At 52.2% G+C, this 19,726-nt stretch overlaps 1 protein-coding gene across 1 annotated transcript in view; it reads left to right on the forward strand.

The window, feature by feature from the left end:
* Positions 1-19,726, forward strand: part of DCHS1 (dachsous cadherin-related 1) — a 34,012-nt gene that overhangs the window by 7,443 nt on the left and 6,843 nt on the right. The window contains exons 2-13 of the mRNA XM_060605858.3: positions 5,676-7,586; positions 13,307-13,495; positions 13,592-13,823; positions 13,963-14,199; positions 14,485-15,510; positions 15,719-15,912; positions 16,159-16,255; positions 16,356-16,513; positions 16,713-17,577; positions 17,670-17,909; positions 18,002-18,127; positions 18,756-18,965. Coding sequence (XP_060461841.3) covers positions 5,796-7,586; positions 13,307-13,495; positions 13,592-13,823; positions 13,963-14,199; positions 14,485-15,510; positions 15,719-15,912; positions 16,159-16,255; positions 16,356-16,513; positions 16,713-17,577; positions 17,670-17,909; positions 18,002-18,127; positions 18,756-18,965 — 5,365 coding nt within the window. The 5' untranslated portion in view covers positions 5,676-5,795. The remainder of the gene's footprint in view (positions 1-5,675; positions 7,587-13,306; positions 13,496-13,591; positions 13,824-13,962; positions 14,200-14,484; positions 15,511-15,718; positions 15,913-16,158; positions 16,256-16,355; positions 16,514-16,712; positions 17,578-17,669; positions 17,910-18,001; positions 18,128-18,755; positions 18,966-19,726) is intronic.

The raw sequence follows: 19,726 nt of genomic DNA on the forward strand, positions 1-19,726 counted from the left end.
TCATTTCCCACTGCAGGAGGCTTGCACCCTTCAGACTCTCCTGAAACTATTCTCTCCAGATCTCTAGTGAATTCCTTACTGATAAAATCAATGGCCACTTCTCAGCCCTCGTCTTGCATGAAGTCTCAGCAGCCCTGGACACTATTGATCCCTCCCTTCTTGTTGAAATATTTCCTCCCTTAACTTCTGTGATACTGCCTCCTCTTCTTCTTCTCTGAGAAGAATAAAGGTCTCCTCAGTCTGCCCCTTAAATATGACTACTCCTCAGGGTTCTATGCTAGACCCTCTTCTTCCTCTGCACATCCTAGCTGATGGGTCTCCAAGCCCATGGTTTTCACCTACCCCTGATTTGTCCAAATCCCTGTCTCCAACCCAGACCTCTCTCCTCCAGACCTGCAAATCCAATTGTGTCTGGGACATCACCATGTGGGGATCCCAATGGGCACCTGAAAAATGGCTTCTCCTCGGTGGTATCCTAATGGCACCACTTTAGTAACCAGGCCAGAACCCTGGGATCAGTCTAGACCCTTCCATTCCCTCACCCTTCCTGACGCATCAGTGGCCAAGTTTTAACCAACTTCACCTCCGTTATCTGTGTCTTCTGCTACTGACCTGGGCTGTCACAGACACCTCATACCTGGTCTCTCTCCTCCCATATGTTCTCTTCTTCAGGCCTCCATTGTCTTGCCAGCACTCCCTCCCTTCAGCTCCCCTGCCATTTCTTCCTTTCTTCATCTTTCCCTTCTCTCTGCATCCTAGGCAGCATGGAGTGCATAGTCTTGGGATCAAATTGGGGCTGTGTTAACTCAGAAAAGTTGTTTCACACTGAGGAAGGCAGGACACCTTCCTCACAGGGTTGTTTTGATTAAATGGGGGTATGTCTGTGAACTACCTGGCATAGAGCCCAGCACACCATTAAAGTTCAGAAAAGGGACTTTTCCTCTGCTTGTGTCTGTCCCCAGCCTCTCTGAAGTGGCTCCCAGGAACCAGTCCTCAGGAGGAACACAACCCTCCCATGAGTTTTCTCAGGGATATCCTGGGAAGCCAGTTTGTCAGCCTTCTCCTTCCTCCCTTCCTCACCCTCCTCTCCTCTCTGCCCTCCAACACAGCTCTGTCTCCCACCTCTGTTTACCTCCCCCACCTCTCCAGGCTAGCTGTGTCCACTCTGACTTAGCTCCCCCCTCTGTAGTAACTGCACTCGCCCTCTCCTTTGCCCTTTGCCACATGTGCTCTCTCCTTTGTCACACTGGCTTACTTTCTCTCAGTCTTGCCCCAGCCATCCCCACCAGCATTCTCACATCCCTTCCTGTCCCCGTTATGCCTAGCCCTCCCTTTGCTCACCAAGGTTACTCTCTTCCTCCATGATTTCTACGCCAATCTGCCTTTCTAGTCCCCCCCCTCACTCTGTTGTCTTTCTGGTCCCTGCCCCTCCCTGGCCCTAGGACAGGAAGTTGAGGGAGGAGGCCTGGGCGGTGCCAGCTCCCCCAGCCTGCTTCCCTTCGGTACCTCGGCCACTCCTCTACTTCCTTCTGGAGCACCCCCTTCCTTTATGGTCCCCCTACTCCTCCCCCAACCCACCTCTCTTTCCTCTCCCATGTTCCCCCTGCTCCCAGGTCCTGTAGACACACAGGCTGTGGTGGGGGGGAGGATTGACATCACATCGCAGGCCCCAATGAACAGCCTCGCCCCTCCCCCTTCTAATGAGAACCAGCTGTGGTTCCAGAGGCCCAGATGTGGGGCTAGAGAGGGAGAGCGGGATGGAGCCAGAGGACAGAGCAACAGGACCAAGACACTGAGGGCATGCAGCAAGGCAGAACTTGGTGGGAGAGGACAAGTGACCGATCTGGGGGAAGAAAGAAGACAGGTCTGGGCAGGAGACAGGTGGACTACTGAGGCCAGATCTGGGGGAAGGGACAGGACAGACCTGGAGAAGGAAAGAGACAGGAACAGGGAGGAGGAGCCAGTCCTGGGGAAGAGGCACTGAAAAGCACCGGACAGATGGGGAGATGGTGCTGAGAGGAGAGTTGGAGACAGGATGAGACAGTCTCTGGAGAGAGTCTGGAGTGCGAGTTTGGAACTGGAAGTCCTGGAGCAGGAAGTGATGAGGCACAGTCCAGACAGAGGCCCCAGGGACCTAAAGGTCACAGCTGCAGCCACAGAGCTGACCACGAGTGCCCCGGCAGCATGTGCGAGAGCATGCCTGTGTGTGGGTGGGTCTGCGAGTGTATGCGTGTGTGCCTGCTGGTGTGTCTGCACACGTGAAAGTGTGCCTGTCTGTGTACCTGGTTGGGATGTGTATGTGAATGTGTCCGTGTGTATATTGTGGGGGGATATCATGCGAACATGCCTGCCCGTGTGAGGCTGGTAAGAAAGTGTCTTTCTGTGTGTACAAAAGCAGGCCTGTATGTGTCTTTGTATGCCTGCATATGTATGTGGGCGGGGGTAGGTTCCATGGGAATGAATATGCCCATCTGTGTGTGTGAAAACATGCTTCTCTGTGAGGGGGGGTGTATCTGCATATGTGCACTGGCTGTGTATATGTCAACGTAGCCCCTGTCCAAATATGTATGAGTGTGTTGAACGTGCCTATCTGTATGTGAGTCTGTGTAGCTGGCTGTACATGGGTCTGTGACTGTGAGTATGCACCTTTCTGTGCCCATTGTGAGATTATACTGGGCGTGTTTGCAATGGACAGGAACCCAGGTTATACAGGTTAGGATAAGGGGCAAGTGCCTGGGCCTGAATGCCTCCTCTTTCAAGGCTGATGATTCACCTGAGCTTTTATCTCATACCACTCATACATCCTTTCATTCAGAAAACATATTGATCACAAACTATGTACCATGCTCCGTGCTACACACAACGGTGAATAAGATACAATCCTAGCCTCTCACATAGCTGACATCCTGTCTCTGGGTGGGGAGACAGAGAATTATAATACAGTAATAAGTACATCGGCCTCACTGTCCATTATCTTCTCTCCCCATCCACCATAACTGCTTTCTCTCCACTGACTGATTAAATAAATACAACCAACTCTTAACCCTTGATCCCTAACCCAGTCTCTAGGCCCAGATCCCTGACCTGGGCCCCTGGGCCAACCCTGTGCACTCACCGTCTCCGCTCTCTGAGTCAGACCTATGTTCACTCACTTCCTTTTTCTGAATTCCTCCGACCTATTATCCAATGTGGCAGTTCCATGAGCTCCTCAGACTTGAGTCCCCAAAGAGAGTGCACACAGAGCAGCCCAGAACTCTGAAGCCAGGATGAAGGGATCCATCAGAGATGGTGTTGAGAGGTGCTGAGAAAGCAGCTTCCAGATGCCCGGCTCTGAGCTCCTTGCTTCCATTGCCTCTAATTCTCACAGAATCATCTGGATTAGGAAAATAACTCAAACTTCAGAATCCCTACTGTTTTTATTGCCTCACACAGGTGGGAGGGATGGGGAATGGAAGTGTAAGTGAGAGGTCAGAAACTCCCTTGGGAGGACAGGAAGTCCTAAAGCAGAGCTAATACATAAAAACCTGAGGACACACTTCTGTAGCCACAGGACTGACCTTGGTGCCTCAGGGGCACAGGCTCATGTGTGTTTGTGTATGTCATCTGAGTTGGCATGTCCATGGACATGCTGTGTCAGCACATGAGTGTGGTGGTGTAGAATTATAAGGCTCTGACCTTGCACTCAGCATTGATTGCCTGCTCAACTATGCTGGACAGAGTCCAACTAAGACCCTGAAGTTGCTGCCCTCAAGGAGCCTGTAATTCAGGGCTGCTATGCAGTTTATTGCCAGTGTGCACCTAGAGCAGTGAGAGCCCAGAGGCTCTGATGGTACGATGGGCTCTGCAGGTAGGGGGAGAGAGACGTCATAGAAGATTCCACAGAAGACAGGACATTGGAATTGGATCTTGAAGACTGAATAGGAGATGGCCACTTGGAGAGGACTTTTAAAGGATATCACAAGACGAGAGAGCTGTGCATACAGGGCGAAGAGTGGGGATGGCTTTAGTGTTGGGATGCAGGGTGTGGTGGAAGAAAGTAAAGGTAGGGCGCACTGGAGAGGTGGCAGGCTCAGATCAGGAAGCTATATATTAAGGACACTGTACTTTATCTTTTAGGCTAGAGGTTGCCTATGAACTCCCCGAAACTGCAGACACAGTTTGCGTGTATGTGTATGTGCATTTTTTTTTCTGGAGAGGAGCAGCAGTTTTTTGCCGTCAGTAATGAGGAACCCATGGAAGCCTCTCTTCAGGAGTGATTTGGTTAAAGCTGCATGGATAGCTCTGGTCAGGTGGAGATGGGTCAAAAGGTCCAAGCCAGGAGGCAGGGGGAGCAGTAAGTAAGGGGCTGCTGTAGGAATCAAAAGGACAGATGACTGTGTTCAGACTAGGTCAGCAGCTGCAAAGCAAGAGGAAAGGGCAGACTTGAGACATATCTTATTGAGATGGTCAGGTGTTGATGCTAACTAGAAATCAGACTGAAAAAAAGCAAAGAAGCAAGAAGAGCTGCTGAGTGGTTGTACTGTTCACAGGAAGGAGAGTGAAGGAAGAAAATCAGCTTGAGGTGAAGGTTAGGGATATGGTGTTCTGCAGCTCTCTCTGTAGGCCTGGAATCCACAGCCACATATTCTGTATGATCCATTCGGCCAAGTCTCACTGGTTCTTCAAAGGCCCCTTCCTCTGGGCTTCCACAGCACCTCATATGCCATCTGACACAGCACTAGTTACTAGTGTGTCTCCCTATCTAGACTGGGACCTGCCTGGGAACAAGACCGTGCTCTTTCTTTCTTCCTTGGGACCAGCACAGTGCCAAGCTTATAGCGGGTTAATTCTTGAATATATCACCTACACACTGATCTAATCCATCCTTCACCCTTAAAGCACGTTAGCTCCCTAAAAACACAATCTGTAGGAAGGAAGGAGGGAGGGAGGGATGAAGAGGATTTTTAGGGTGGTGAAACTACTCTGCATTAATACTATAATGCATGTTGTTATATATGTCCATTATACACATATACATTATACATTTGTCCAAACCTATACAATGCACAACACACGGCTGAGTGTCCGACTCTTGATTTCAGTTCAGGGCATGATCCCAGGGTCATGGGATTGAGCCCCGCATCAGGCTCCAGCCTGCTTAAGATTCTCTGTGCCTCTCACTCTGTGCCTCTCCCCTGCTTGTGCTCTTTCTCTCTCTAAAATAATCAATTGATTAAATAAAATAAAATAGGAAAGTCTTCAACATATTTAAATGCTGATAGAAGTCTCCAAAAGGTGATGATTGAAGGTGAGGTTACCAAAAACACATGGTTATTGAGGTATTAGTCCTGAATGAGAAGAAAAATAAGAAAGGATTGGCCATATTTTTAAGTCCAGAGATGAAAGGAAGGGAGTCCAAGGGCATTGAGACCTGGACAATAGGAACAAAACAGTCTGCTGGGGGAGGAGGGTTAGGGTGGGATGGCAAGCTGCCAGGGAAAGACTGGAGCGGGTCCTGAGGAGTTCTGAAACAGGCACTTCTTGGACTCAAGATGGGTGTGCAACAGCACAAATGCCCTACGGCAGGGCTGAGCATGCCTCAGTCTTGCTGTGGCTTAGGTCCCAGTCTCCCTGGACCATTGATTCCGTTCCCCACCTCCCCAATCATGACTTTTTTCCTTCTGCTTTTCTCCCAGGTCAGGGAGCCCGAGCTGGAGCCAGGGCCCAAGCTGGACCTGATCCAAAACCTGAGATCAAGCTGGGCCCAGAGCCTGACCCAGAGCTGGAGCCCAAGTCACAACTGGATCGCCCCTGTCATGCAGAAGGAGCGGGGCATTGCGCCTTCCTGCACTGGCATGCAGAGCTTCAGGCACCTCCCCCTGCTACCACTGCTGCTGCTGCTGCTGCTGGGAGCCAGAGTGTCAGGCGCCTGGGGTCAGGCCGGGAGCTTGGACCTACAGATTGATGAGGAGCAACCGGCAGGCACATTGATTGGGGACATCAGTGCAGGGCTTCCACCAGGCACAGCAGCACCTCCCATGTACTTCATCTCCGCCCAAGAGGGCAGCGGGGTGGGCACAGACCTGGCCATCGATGAACACAGTGGAGTGGTCCGTACAGCCCGTGTCTTGGATCGTGAGCGGCGAGATCGCTACCGATTCACCGCAGTGACTCCTGACGGTGCCACCGTAGAAGTTACTGTGCGAGTGGCTGACATCAATGACCATGCTCCAGCCTTCCCGCAGGCTCGGGCTGCCCTGCAGATACCTGAGCATACAGCTCTTGGCACCCGCTACCCGCTGGAGCCTGCTCGTGATGCAGATGCTGGCCGCCTAGGAACCCAGGGCTATGCACTATCTGGTGATGGGGCTGGAGAGACCTTCCAGCTGGAGACACGTCCTGGTCCAGATGGGGCCCCAGTGCCAGAACTGGTAGTTACTGGGGAGCTGGACCGAGAGAACCGCTCACACTATATGCTGCAACTGGAGGCCTATGACGGCGGTTCACCCCCGAGGAGGGCCCAGGCCCTGCTGGATGTGACACTGCTGGACATCAATGACCATGCCCCAGCTTTCAATCAGAGCCGCTATCACGCTGTGGTGTCTGAGAGCCTAGCCCCTGGCAGTCCTGTCTTGCAGGTGTATGCATCTGATGCTGATGCTGGTGCCAATGGGGCTGTGACTTATGAGATCAACCGGAGGCAGAGCGAGGGTGATGGACCCTTCTCCATTGACGCACACACGGGACTGCTGCGGCTGGAGCGGCCACTGGACTTTGAGCAACGGCGGGTCCATGAACTGGTGGTGCAGGCGCGGGATGGCGGGGCTCACCCTGAGCTAGGCTCAGCCTTTGTGACTGTGCACGTGCGAGATGCCAATGACAATCAGCCCTCCATGACTGTCATCTTCCTGAGTGCAGATGGCTCCCCACGAGTGTCTGAGGCTGCCCCACCTGGCCAGCTCGTTGCTCGCATCTCTGTGTCAGACCCAGATGATGGTGACTTTGCTCATGTCAACGTTTCCCTGGAGGGTGGAGAGGGCCATTTTGCCCTAAGCACTCAGGACAGTGTCATCTACCTGGTGTGCGTAGCTAGGCAGCTGGATCGGGAGGAGAGGGATGCCTATAACTTGCGGGTTACTGCCACAGACTCAGGCTCACCCCCACTGCGGGCCGAGGCTACCTTTGTGCTGCATGTCACTGATGTCAATGATAATGCGCCTACCTTTGACCGTCAGCTCTACCGACCTGAGCCCCTTCCTGAAGTTGCACTGCCTGGCAGCTTTGTGGTGCGAGTGACAGCCCGGGATCCTGATCAGGGCACTAATGGTCAGGTCACCTATAGCCTGGCCCCTGGAGCTCACACCCGCTGGTTCTCCATCGACCCCACATCAGGCATTATTACCACGGCTGCCTCGCTGGACTATGAATTGGAACCTCAGCCACAGCTGATTGTGGTGGCCACAGATGGGGGCTTGCCTCCTCTCGCCTCCTCCGCCACAGTCAGTGTGGCCCTGCAAGATGTGAATGATAACGAGCCCCAGTTCCAGAGGACTTTCTACAATGCCTCACTGCCTGAGGGAACCCAGCCTGGAACCTGTTTCCTGCAGGTGGGTAAGTCCTGCACACAGCAGGATGTTGCTGTGGGCAGGAATGGATGAAAGGGTCACAGGGGACCTCAGAACAGAAACCAAGCCTTGCAGGTGCATCTGTTTATGGTGACTTATGTCAGAGGGTTTGGTCCTATCCTGTGAGCTCCAAAGTCTGTGCAGAGGGTGAGGGCTAACGACAAGATGAGAAAGCAGGGTTTGAGAGCTGGGCCAGGTGAGGCAGTTGAGAGAATTAAGATTGGATCAAGAGAAAAAGTGTCCTGTGGTGTCAAGAAGTGAGAGAAACTCTATCAAATCTCAAAGCTGTTCTGAAAGGCAGAGATGGAGATTCTGTACACCCATGTGGTTCCTGTTCCCCTAAGGGGATGCCAGTATTTATGGAGCCCTTGTCCAGTGCTGGGCTCTGCTGGAAGAAATCCCCATCTGTCTCCCTGGAGCTGAGCTTTGATGAGACATTTGGGCTCAGGCACAAGATAACAAGAAGTATTAATGAGATCCCAATATCCAGAGCAGGAAGGCCTCTCACAGGAGGAGGTGAGAGCCCTGGACAGACTCTGGAAGCCATAGAGTGCTTGTGAGTCAGGCCTGGAGGAGACAGAGGGGGCATGAAACTAAAGAGGCAGGCCAAGGCCAGATTGCAGAAGTCCTTGGACACCAAGCCATGAGGTAAGATTAGGACTTTACTTGGAAGGCAAAGGAGGTCACTGAACTTCTTTGAGCCAGAAGAGGGTGTGATCATATTATGTTTTTTTTAATATTTTTTTTATTTGTTTTGAGAGAGAGAGAGAGAGAGATCAGGGAAGGAGAAGAGAGAGAGAGAGAGAGAGAGAGAGAGAGAGAGAGAGAGAATCCCAAACAGGGATTCCCCACTATCAGTGCAGAGCCCGACAGGGGGCTTGAATCCATGTACCATGAGATCATGACCTGAGCTGAAACCAAGAGTCGATACTTAACTGACTGAGCCACGCAGGCCCCATTGTTTTTGTTTTTTAAAGACTACTTTTTGGGAGCAATTTTAGATCCACAGCAAAATTGAGTTGAGAGCAAAGATTTCAAATATACTCTCTGTCCCCATTCATATACCCTCCCCGACCAGAGTGGTTCATTTGTTACAACTGATGAATGTACATTGACACATTATCACCCCAAATCCCCAAAAATGGTTTACATTAGGGTTTACTCCTGGTGTTTTACACTGTATATGTTTGGACAAACGTATAATGTATATGTGTATAATGGACATATATAACAACATGCATTATGGTATTAATGCAGAGTAGTTTCACCACCCTAAAAATCCTCTTCATCCCTCCCTCCCTCCTTCCTTCCTACAGATTGTGTTTTTAGGGAGCTAACGTGCTTTAAGGGTGAAGGATGGATTAGATCAGTGTGTAGGTGATATATTCAAGAATTAACCCGCTATAAGCTTGGCACTGTGCTGGTCCCAAGGAAGAAAGAAAGAGCACGGTCTTGTTCCCAGGCAGGTCCCAGTCTAGATAGGGAGACACACTAGTAACTAGTGCTGTGTCAGATGGCATATGAGGTGCTGTGGAAGCCCAGAGGAAGGGGCCTTTGAAGAACCAGTGAGACTTGGCCGAATGGATCATACAGAATATGTGGCTGTGGATTCCAGGCCTACAGAGAGAGCTGCAGAACACTGTGACGTGTTCAGGTGACTGCATTGTTCAGGTTGGCCCCAACTGTGCTGATAAGAGTTGCAGAGAGATGAGACAAAATAGTAGACAGGGACCAGATTGCAAGCTTTGACTTTGTTTTAAAAATCACAGGGGGCCAAAGAGGGGCTGTAAGCAAATCTGGTATGCCTTTTGAAATGATTGCTTTGGCTGCATCATGGAATATGGAGTATGCAAGAGAGGAAACAGGAGGTAGCGAGGCCTCTTAGGAGACTAGTGCTTGAAGTCTTTACATCTCAGAAGTCCACCAGACCCTTGCGCATCTTCTCAGGGCCTAGACTTCAGGCCAGTGCCTAGACCCAGCTGACGCCTTGCCTCTGGCCAGACTCTGGGTATTTGCCTGCCTGCTGCTGTCCAGCTCCCACCCACTCTCCCATGTGTTTACTCTCCCTCTTGGCCTCGGACCAATGGGTGATGACTTCCAAACTTTTTCCTCCTCATTAGTGCCTGAAGCAAGAGGGTAACTCTCCAAGGGGTTTCCTGGAGTTTTTACTATTCATAACTATAGGGAGGTGGGAGTTAAAAATGATCACCGAGTGTTCATACCTGTTCATATCTGAATATTAAGACAAGAAGTCTTAATATTCAATTCACTCAATATACATTTATCAAATATCTACCATGTGCAAGTCATTGCATTAGGGACACAGAATACAGTCATGAATGAGTCATTCACCCCGCCCCCTGCTTCATGGAGTTTATAGTCTAGAGTGGAGATTCATGTGCAAAGAAGTAGTTGTACTGCAATAAGAAAACCTCCATGATGGGGTCTTATGTGAGGTAGACAGGCAGTATGAATGCATCCCAAAAGAGGTGAGCCTCAAGCTGAGACTTACAGGATGAGCAGCAGTTGGTGAGGAGACCAGACAGTGGGGAGTGTAGGGCGGTGGTCCAGGCACAAGTGACACACGTGCACAGAGCAGTGGGAGAGCCTGACTTGTTCAGGGGCCTACAAGTGGCTCAGTGTCTCTGGAGGTTAAGGTTTGGGATGGGAGACTGGGACGGAGACTGTGCAGGTAGGCCAGACAGTGAGGAGTCAAGCCAAGCCAAAGGGTTTGAGCACTTTTCTTTGGAGAACATTAAAGATTTTCAAGTGGAAGGGTAATATGATCATATTTGCTTTCTCAAAAGATCCTTTTGGTAGTCAGTATAGAACAGCGGTTCACAACTGGGCATGGTTTTGCCCTCTGGAGGGGACATCAGGCTATGTCTACAGACATTTCATTCTGACACATGAATGTCACAAGTGGTGTGATGCTACTGACACCTAGCGCACAGAGGCCAGGGATGCTGTCAAACATCCTGCAATGCACAGGACAGCACACAACAAAGGATTATCTGATCCAAAATGCCAGTTGTGCCAAGGATGAGAAGTCCTGGTGTAGAAGATGGATTGGAGGCTCAGGCCCCTATGAGAAGGGAATCACAATAGTCCAGGGGAGAGATGGCTCAGGCCTAAATCAGGACAGTGATAATGGTGATGGAGAGGAATAGACAAATAGGAGAGATAATGAGGATTTACTTAGTCCCTAGTTGATTGATATACCGGGAGAGAAAAAGGGAAGAACAGATTTCTGGCTTGAGCAACTGCCTGGATGGAAGAGTCATTAGAGAGGGGTTGGAATGATCATGAGTTTAGTTTTAGACACATTGGATTTAAGGTGCCACTTGGGACATCCAAGTGGAGATATTGAGCAGGCATCGATGTGCAGGTTTGGAGCTCAGAGGAGTGGTCCAGGTCAAAGTGCAGATGATGGTCAAAGCCACAGAAATGGAAGAGAAGGTCCTGAGGGAGCATGTCGAGTGAGAAGGCCAGGGAGAGATCCCAGGGAGCAAGTGTGTGAGAACAGTCAGGGAAAGGGGAGGTGGAGGAGTCTGTGGAGGGGGAGGCAGCAGAAGGAGAAGTGGGAGACACCTGGGAGGGAGGTCAGGGTGGGGTGGATGCAGTAAGTTTGTGGTCTGCTAGGAACTTCAGAAAATTCACAGATAAGGGTGTTTACTTCCTCCTTGAAGTAGTGCATTCGATGAGAGCTAAAGGCGGGTGGGGATTAAAGGAGAGCTAAGTGGGAGAGGGGGCTGACCAAGGTTGGGCTGGGACGCAGGGCTGAGCGCCTGTTGAGAAGAGAAACTGCATTTGCAGTGGAGCCTCTGAGCTGGAGCTGCACAGGCTGGGAAATTCACTTCTGCCTTGGTCATTTCCAGTCAGTGGCCTCTATGCCTTTTGGGGTCACTTCCTGACAACTTCCCCTGACCACTATTTATTGCTTTCTTCCTGCAGGGAGTCAGAGGGCAAAGGTCTTTAACAGCTTCTGGAGATGATGCAGCAGCTGTGCTGCAGCCCGCCTGGATTGATGCAGGGGGATGTTTGTCTCCTGGGATATCTGGGCCCACAGCCACAGTAAAGAGTTAGAGCAGGAGCTGTTTTCCAGGGTTCAGCCATGGCAGGGTCTCTCCGGAGGGTAAACAGTGCTACAAATCACTTCTGTCAAGGGCCTGGGCAACAATCAGAAGTCCTTGGCTAGCCTCCTTTCTGAGGAGCATTTTCTGGCTACGAAAAGGGAACTCTCCAGCTTCCTCTTACAGCATACCGTGACCCTAAGACCCTTGTACACACAGAGAATACTTTGTCACAGGCTACAGCAGTCAACACCAGCTAACACACTGTTGGGGGTCTAATGTGCACCCAATGTATAAAACTTAGTTTGAAGGAGGTTTTTGTTGTAAGGGCAATCAGAATATCTGTTTGCTCATTCAACAAATATATATAGAGTACCTACTGTGTGCCTGGCCCTGTCCTAGGCTCAGAAGCTTTTGGAATGGTGTCTCCTGCTGCTCTGCTTCTGAAATGTTCAGAGGCTCCTGACATTGGTGTGCAATAGTTTACCTTTTCCTGAGCCAGTCTAGGAGATGCCCAAGAATTAACCAGGAAAGCCTTCCCCTACTTCTTGGTTTTGTGGAGCCTCCTGGACATAATGCCCTTGATGCCCCATGGACTTGCAATTCTCCCTCTCTCACTTCCAACAAGGTTGGCTTGAGAGGCAGTGGATGCCACAGGTGCGTGAGCCACATCCATAAATCCACAGAGCAGACCCCGATCCCTCCAGCGATTAGATTCCAGTATCAATCAAACCCTGCTCTGGAATGGCCAAACTCCAGAAAACGCAGGGCTAGAACATCAGTCCCAGTAGGTACATCAGTCAGCTAGTTCTCTACTCAGAGTGATTATGAGACTTGGTGACGGTTATTAACTCCCTGTGACCCATCTGGAATTTGCAGTCATAGCCCAAGCACTCTCCTTTGTCAGTGCAGTTAGACCTCATCGTTTGCAGATTCTGCATTTGTGAATTTGCAGACTCTCTAAAATTTATTTCTAACCCCCAAAACAATACTTATGGAGCTTTTGCAGACATTTCTGGACACGTGCAGAATGATGAAAAATTCAAGTGGCCTGATGTGCACATTCCAAGCAATGCTCTGCCTTCATATTTCAGCTCATACTGTAAACAAGGGTCCTTTTTGTGGTCTATTTGGTGCCACATTTTTTGCATTTTTGTCCTCTTTGTTTGGTGATTTTGCTGTTTAAAATGGTCCCCAAGTGTAGTGCTGAAGTGCTGTCTGGTGTTCCTAAGCACAGGAGGGCTGTGATGTGCCTTATGAAGAAAATTAGTATGTTAGATAAGCTTCATTCAGATATGATTTATAGTGCCATTGGCCATGAATTCAGTGTTAATGAATCAACAATATATATTACATAGGTGTCTTTAAACAGAAACATGCATAAAACAAGGCTATGTATTGACCAGCTGACAAAAATGTTGTGATCAGAGGCTCACAGGATCCTAAACGAGGTGGTGAGGTTTGAGATGTAGTTGGGTTTTGGCCCATGTCCTATTAGTCCCCTGTATGTGTCCACCATCCAAAGACCCTGGCTCCCAGTTGGCCCAGGGCCTGCTTCTTCTAATTGCCACTTAACTCTGGCTCTTCTGGTCAACAAGATGGACATCACTCACCCCAGCCTCTCCCCAGGTGACAGCCACAGATGCAGACAGTGGCCCATTTGGCCTCCTCTCCTATTCCTTGGGTGCTGGACTTGGGGCCTCAGGGTCTCCCCCATTCCGCATTGATGCCCAGAGTGGTGATGTGTGCACGACCCGGATCCTAGACCGAGACCAGGGGCCCTCGAGCTTCGACTTCACAGTGACAGCTGTGGATGGGGTGAGTGGGCAGACCATGGGTAGGCTGGGTGTTGGAATAGGGCATTCACCAGAGCCAGACAAGGTCCACCTGACTTATGGCTGCATGTCTCCCTAGGGAGGCCTCAAGTCCATGGTATACGTGAAGGTGTTTGTGTCAGACGAGAATGACAACCCACCTCAGTTTTATCCACGGGAGTATGCTGCCAGTCTGAGTGCCCAGAGTACACCAGGCACAGCTGTGCTGAGGGTGCGTGCCCATGACCCTGATCAGGGGCCCCACGGGCGACTCTCCTACTACATCCTGGCTGGCAATAACCCCCCACTCTTTGCCTTGGACGAGCACTCAGGTGAGGATCCTCCCATTCCCAGGCCTTGCCCCCGGATCCCTCTCCCCACCTGCTTACATGAAGTATTGCCCCCTCTCCCATAACCTTTTTACTTCTATTCTGTTTCCTTATACATCAGTGCTTCTATCCCTTCTCCCAGGGCTGTTGACAGTAGCCTGGCCCTTGGCCAGACGGGCCAACTCTGTGGTGCAGCTGGAGATTGGGGCCCAGGATGGAGGTGGCCTGCAGGCAGAGCCCAGTGCCCGAGTCAACATCAGCATTGTGCCTGGAACCCCTGTACCACCTGTATTTGAGCAACTACAGTATGTCTTTTCCGTGCCAGAGGATGTGGTGCCAGGCACCAGTGTCGGCGTAGTCCAGGCACGCAACCCACCAGGTATCATTTATCATTATACCCATTTGGTGCTGTACCCAGACACACTAACATAACCCATCTCAAACTACCCTAGAGTATCACAGCACAGATAACACGCAGGTTACAACCCCAGCACCTCCCTGGGCACAGTGCAGGCCCTCTGCTTCATCCCCAGGCACATGAATGTCCCAGTAGTTTGAAAGACACAGGTGTGGACAGTGCTTCTCCCTCCTTGGGATCAGAGTCTGGGCCCCAACTCGTTAGATGCCTCCCATCTCTTTCCTGACTCCTCTCTCCTCTCCTCAGGTCGCTTGGGGTCTGTGACCCTTGCCTTATCAGGTGGGGATCCCCGAGGACTCTTCTCTTTAGATGGGGCCTCGGGGCTGTTACAAACACTTCGCCCTCTGGACCGGGAGCTGCTGGGACCGGTGCTGGAGCTGGAGGTGCGGGCAGGCAGTGGAGTGCCCCCAGCTTTTTCAATGGCTCGGGTGCGTGTGCTGCTGGATGATGTGAATGACAACTCCCCTGCCTTCCCTGCACCTGAAGACACAGTGTTGCTGCCACCAAGCACTGCCCCAGGGACCCCCATCTATACACTTCGGGCTCTGGACCCTGATGCAGGCGTTAACGGTCGAGTCACCTTTACCCTGCTAGCTGGGGGTGGTGGGGCCTTCACTGTGGACCCCACGACAGGCCATGTACGGCTTATGAGACCTCTGGGGCCTCCAGGGGGGCCAGCGCATGAGCTGGAGCTGGAGGCCCGGGATGGAGGCTCCCCACCCCGCACCAGCCACTTCCGACTACGGGTAGTGGTACAAGACTCGGCGACCCGTGGGCTGGCTCCTCATTTTGACAGCCCCATCTACCGTGTGGACCTGCCCTCAGGCACCACCCCTGGAACTCAGGTCCTGCAAGTGCAAGCTCAAGCCCCAGATGGGGGCCCCATCACTTATCACCTTGCAGCAGATGGGCCAAGTAGCCCCTTTGGCCTGGAACCACAGAGTGGTTGGCTATGGGTGCGAGCAGCACTGGACCGTGAGGCCCAGGAGTTGTACACACTGAAGGTAATGGCAGTGTCTGGGTCCAAAGCTGAGTTGGGACAGCAGACAGGCACAGCCACCGTGAGGGTCAGCATCCTCAACCAGAATGACCACAGTCCCCGCTTGTCTGAGGAGCCCACCTTCCTGGCTGTGGCTGAGAACCAGCCCCCAGGGACCAGCGTGGGCCGGGTCTTTGCCACTGACCGAGACTCAGGACCCAACGGACGTCTGACCTACAGCCTGCGACAGCTGTCAGAAGACAGCAAGGCCTTCCGCATCCACCCCCAGACTGGTGAGCACTGGGGCCCAAATTCTGAGATCTCATAGCCTCATCCTCAGACTGGTGAATACCCAGACAGAATTCCCAGACCCCTGCCAAGAGGACCAGGACTCAGCCTGGACTTTCACCCTGGCATTCCCTCCCACACTCCCTAAACCCCAGCTTCTCAGCTGCAGGCCTCAGGCTGTGCCCATACATGACCCTTATCCTGCACTCCCAGGAGAAATGACCACACTCCAAACCCTGGACCGAGAGCGGCAGAGCAGCTACCAGCTCCTGGTGCAGGTGCAGGATGGGGGGAACCCTCCCCGTAGTACCACAGGCACCGTGCACATCGCAGTGCTTGACCTCAACGACAACAGCCCTACCTTCCTGCAGGCTTCAGGGGCTGCTGGCGGCGGCCTTCCTATACAGGTATGTGAAGTGGCAGGACCCTGCCCTGAAGAAGTGTGAGAGGCAATGGGGTGGGGGATCATCTCCCCACAGAGCTGTAGGTGTAGATCAGAGAGACTGGCTCTTGGAACAGGTGTGAGAGCAGAAAAGGGGCTCTGCCTGCATTCAGGTGAGGGGAACTTGACTCTGAGATGTCTCAGGTGAGGGAAACTTGACTCAAGAACACAAGGAAGGACACAGCTGTAGGTGAACTGTGTGTCCCCACAGGTACCAGATCGAGTGCCTCCAGGAACACTGGTGACGACTCTGCAGGCCAAAGATCCAGACGAGGGGGAGAATGGCACCATCCTGTACACACTAACTGGTATGGTGGGGGAGACGTGGAGAGAAGGAGTTGGTGGGTGATGGCATGACCTCCCCAGCTCTGGGACTCATGCCCTCACCCTTCCTATACCTGTCCCCAGGTCCTGGCTCAGAGCTCTTCTCTCTGCACCCTCACTTGGGAGAGCTGCTCACTGCTGCACCCCTGATCCGAGCAGAGCGGCCGCACTATGTGCTGACTTTGAGCGCTCACGACCAAGGCAGCCCCCCTAGGAGCTCCAGCCTCCAGCTGCTGGTGCAAGTAAGGCTGCTCTTCCTTAAATCTGTTTACTTCTCCTTGGCCACCACTATGAGCTCCCTCCAAGAGCCACGCTTTCATGGAGTCCTTGTGCCCTCTAGTCAGGCTACTCCTACTGCCCTACCAGCTACCCAGCAGGCCAGCCCAGACCCCTTTAACTTGGCTCCCCTTGATTCTGTCCTTCCTCCTCTGTCCACAACAGGTGCTTCCATCAGTTCGCTCGGCTGAGCCCCCACCGGATCCCTCAGAGCCAGACCCAGCGGCTCCGGTGCCCGTCGTGCTGACGGTGACAGCAGCGGAGGGGATGCAGCCCGGATCCCTGTTGGGTTCCGTGGCGTCGCCAGAGCTGGCGGGGGTGGGCGCACTCACCTACACTCTGGTGGGCGGCGCCGACCCGGAGGGCACCTTCGCGCTGGACGCGGCCTCAGGGCGCTTGTACTTGGCCCGGCCCCTGGACTTTGAGGCAGGCCCGGCGTGGCGCGCTCTCACTGTGCGCGCTGAGGGCCCGGGAGGCGCGGGCGCGCGGCTGCTGCGCGTGCAGGTGCGCGTGCAGGACGAGAACGAGCACGCGCCAGCCTTTGCGCGCGACCCGCTGGCGCTGGCGCTGCCGGAGAACCCGGATCCTGGCGCGGCGCTGTACACCTTCCGCGCCTCGGACGCCGACGGCCCGGGTCCTAACAGCGATGTTCGCTACCGTCTGCTGCGCCAGGAGCCGCCCGTGCCTGCGCTGCGCTTGGACGCGCGCACCGGGGCGCTCAGCGCACCGCGAGGCTTGGACCGGGAGACCACACCTGCCCTGCTGCTGCTCGTGGAAGCCACCGACAGGCCCGCCAACGCCAGCCGCCGCCGCGCAACGCGCGTTTCTGCGCGCGTCTTTGTCACGGATGAGAATGACAACGCGCCGGTGTTCGCCTCCCCTTCACGTGTGCGCATTCCCGAGGATCAGCCGCCCGGGCCCGCGGCGCTGCACTTGGTAGCGCGGGACCCCGACCTGGGCGAGGCCGCACGCGTGTCCTATCGCCTGGCAGCTGGTGGGGACGGCTACTTCCGGCTACATTCCAGCACCGGTGAGTTGGGCGCAGAGATTGGGACGAGGGAGGGTGCTGATTTGGAGGGAATGTTGAGGTTTGCTTCCAACCTGCCCTACCCGCTCACCTAGGAGCGCTGTCGGTGGTGCGGTCCCTGGACCGCGAACAGCGAGCTGAGCACGTACTGACGGTGGTGGCCTCCGACCACGGCTCCCCTCCGCGCTCAGCCACGCAGCTCCTGACTGTCAGTGTTGCTGACGTCAACGACGAGGCACCCGCTTTCCAGCAGCAAGAGTACAGCGTCCTCTTGCGTGAGAACAGCCCGCCTGGCACTTCTCTGCTCACTCTGCGGGCGACCGACCCAGACCTGGGTAAGACCTGAGGGGATGAGTGGAGAGAGGTACATCTGGAAGGAAAAGGTGTATTTACCCGCTGACCCCCCCTCCTTGCTGCCCTTCTTCAGGGGCCAATGGGCAAGTGACTTATGGAGGCATCTCTGGCGAAAGCTTCTCCCTGGACCCAGAGACTGGAGTTCTCACAACTCTTCGGGCCCTGGACCGGGAAGAACAGGAGGAGATCAACTTAACAGGTACACACTGACAGGACCCCAAAAGCCTGAGGTGTTATAAACAGCCAGTGTTACATGGGTAGATGCTCCAAAGTACCTTCTAGAAGCTTCCACCTATTACAGCACAGCTTGTTATATTTTTGGATCATCTTGGGGCAGATTGCGAGGTGATCTGACTATTAGACTGTCCCCATTGTCATCACACGAAGTCTCAAATACATAATGTCACAGCTGTGCCCTTTAGGATTCCCTCAGATTATACTGTGGCCATTTAACAGAGAAACCTATTGATTGTACCAGAGAGGTTAGGTGATTTGTGCAAGCTAACACAGCTTGGAAGTGGTAGAACTGGGACTTGAACCCACGTTTTTGATATCTCACTTAGTGTCTTTTCTGTCACACTACTACCCATCCAAGATACATCTTGCATGTACTAAGTTTGGGAGATTAGAAGGAAAAAAACATCTTCTGACTTGTATATTTATGTGTGCATGTATATGTGTAGGCACCCATGTGCTTGCAGAGTGTGGAGAGATGGACATTTTCTGGTTCATATATACACCTGGTGAACATGTGTGAACGATGTGTGGTATGGGTTTCTCCATGGGATGGGAGCAGGCTAGATCTCATTGATTTTGCTTCCCCACAGTGTATGCCCGAGACAGGGGCTCGCCCCCACTCTTGACCCATGTCACAGTGCGGGTGGCCGTGGAGGATGAGAATGACCATGCCCCAACCTTTGGGAGTGCCCACCTCTCCCTGGAGGTGCCCGAGGGCCAGGACCCCCAGACCCTTACTGTGCTGCGGGCCTCTGACCCAGATGTGGGAGCCAACGGGCAGCTGCAGTACCGCATCCTGGGTGAGAACTGTCCCACACCCACTCATCCGGCACCCACTTGCCCAGTTCTACTCCTTGTTGGCTTATGTCAGCCACAGTGTGTCTGGGTTTCCTTTCCCTTCTCTTTGTCTCCTACTTTTTCGTTCATGTATATATGTGTTTCTGTGTCTCTTTCTATGCCTCTTCAGTTCTTTACCTCCCTTTGTGTCTCTGTCTTTATTTTCCTGTTTCTTTTTTTTTCTTGTCTCTGTAGAGCACTTGTTCTCAAACTTTTTGCTTTCAGTAACTCTTAATATTCTTAGTTTTTGAGAATTCTAAGCATTTTTGTTTATGTGATATCAATATTTATTGATATAATAATGTGATACATTATTATACATATATATGAATACATATATAAATACATATTTATAATAAGCACATTACATAAATACTTATTATACTAGACATTAAAGCTAAGAACTATTTTTTATTATTTTTTTAAAGTTTATTTATTTTGAGAGAGAGAGAGAGAGGGAGAGACAGAATCCCAAGCAGACTCTGCACTGTGAGCACAGAGGCTGATGCGGGGCTCAAACTCATGACCTGTGAGATCATGACCTGAGCCAAAATCAAGAATCAGATGCTTACCTGACTGAGCCACCCAGGCGCCCCATTTTTTGTGGGTTTTTTTTTGAGAAAAATTTTAAAATGTTATTGTAAAACAAGCCAGTGAAGTACTGCTTGCCATATTTCTGCATAAGTACAAAGAAGTATTAGAGGTTCAAATAATTTGCTGGACA

This window comes from Panthera onca, chromosome D1, assembly GCF_046562875.1.
Source record: "Panthera onca isolate mPanOnc1 chromosome D1, mPanOnc1 haplotype 2, whole genome shotgun sequence".
Lineage (NCBI taxonomy): Eukaryota > Metazoa > Chordata > Mammalia > Carnivora > Felidae > Panthera > Panthera onca.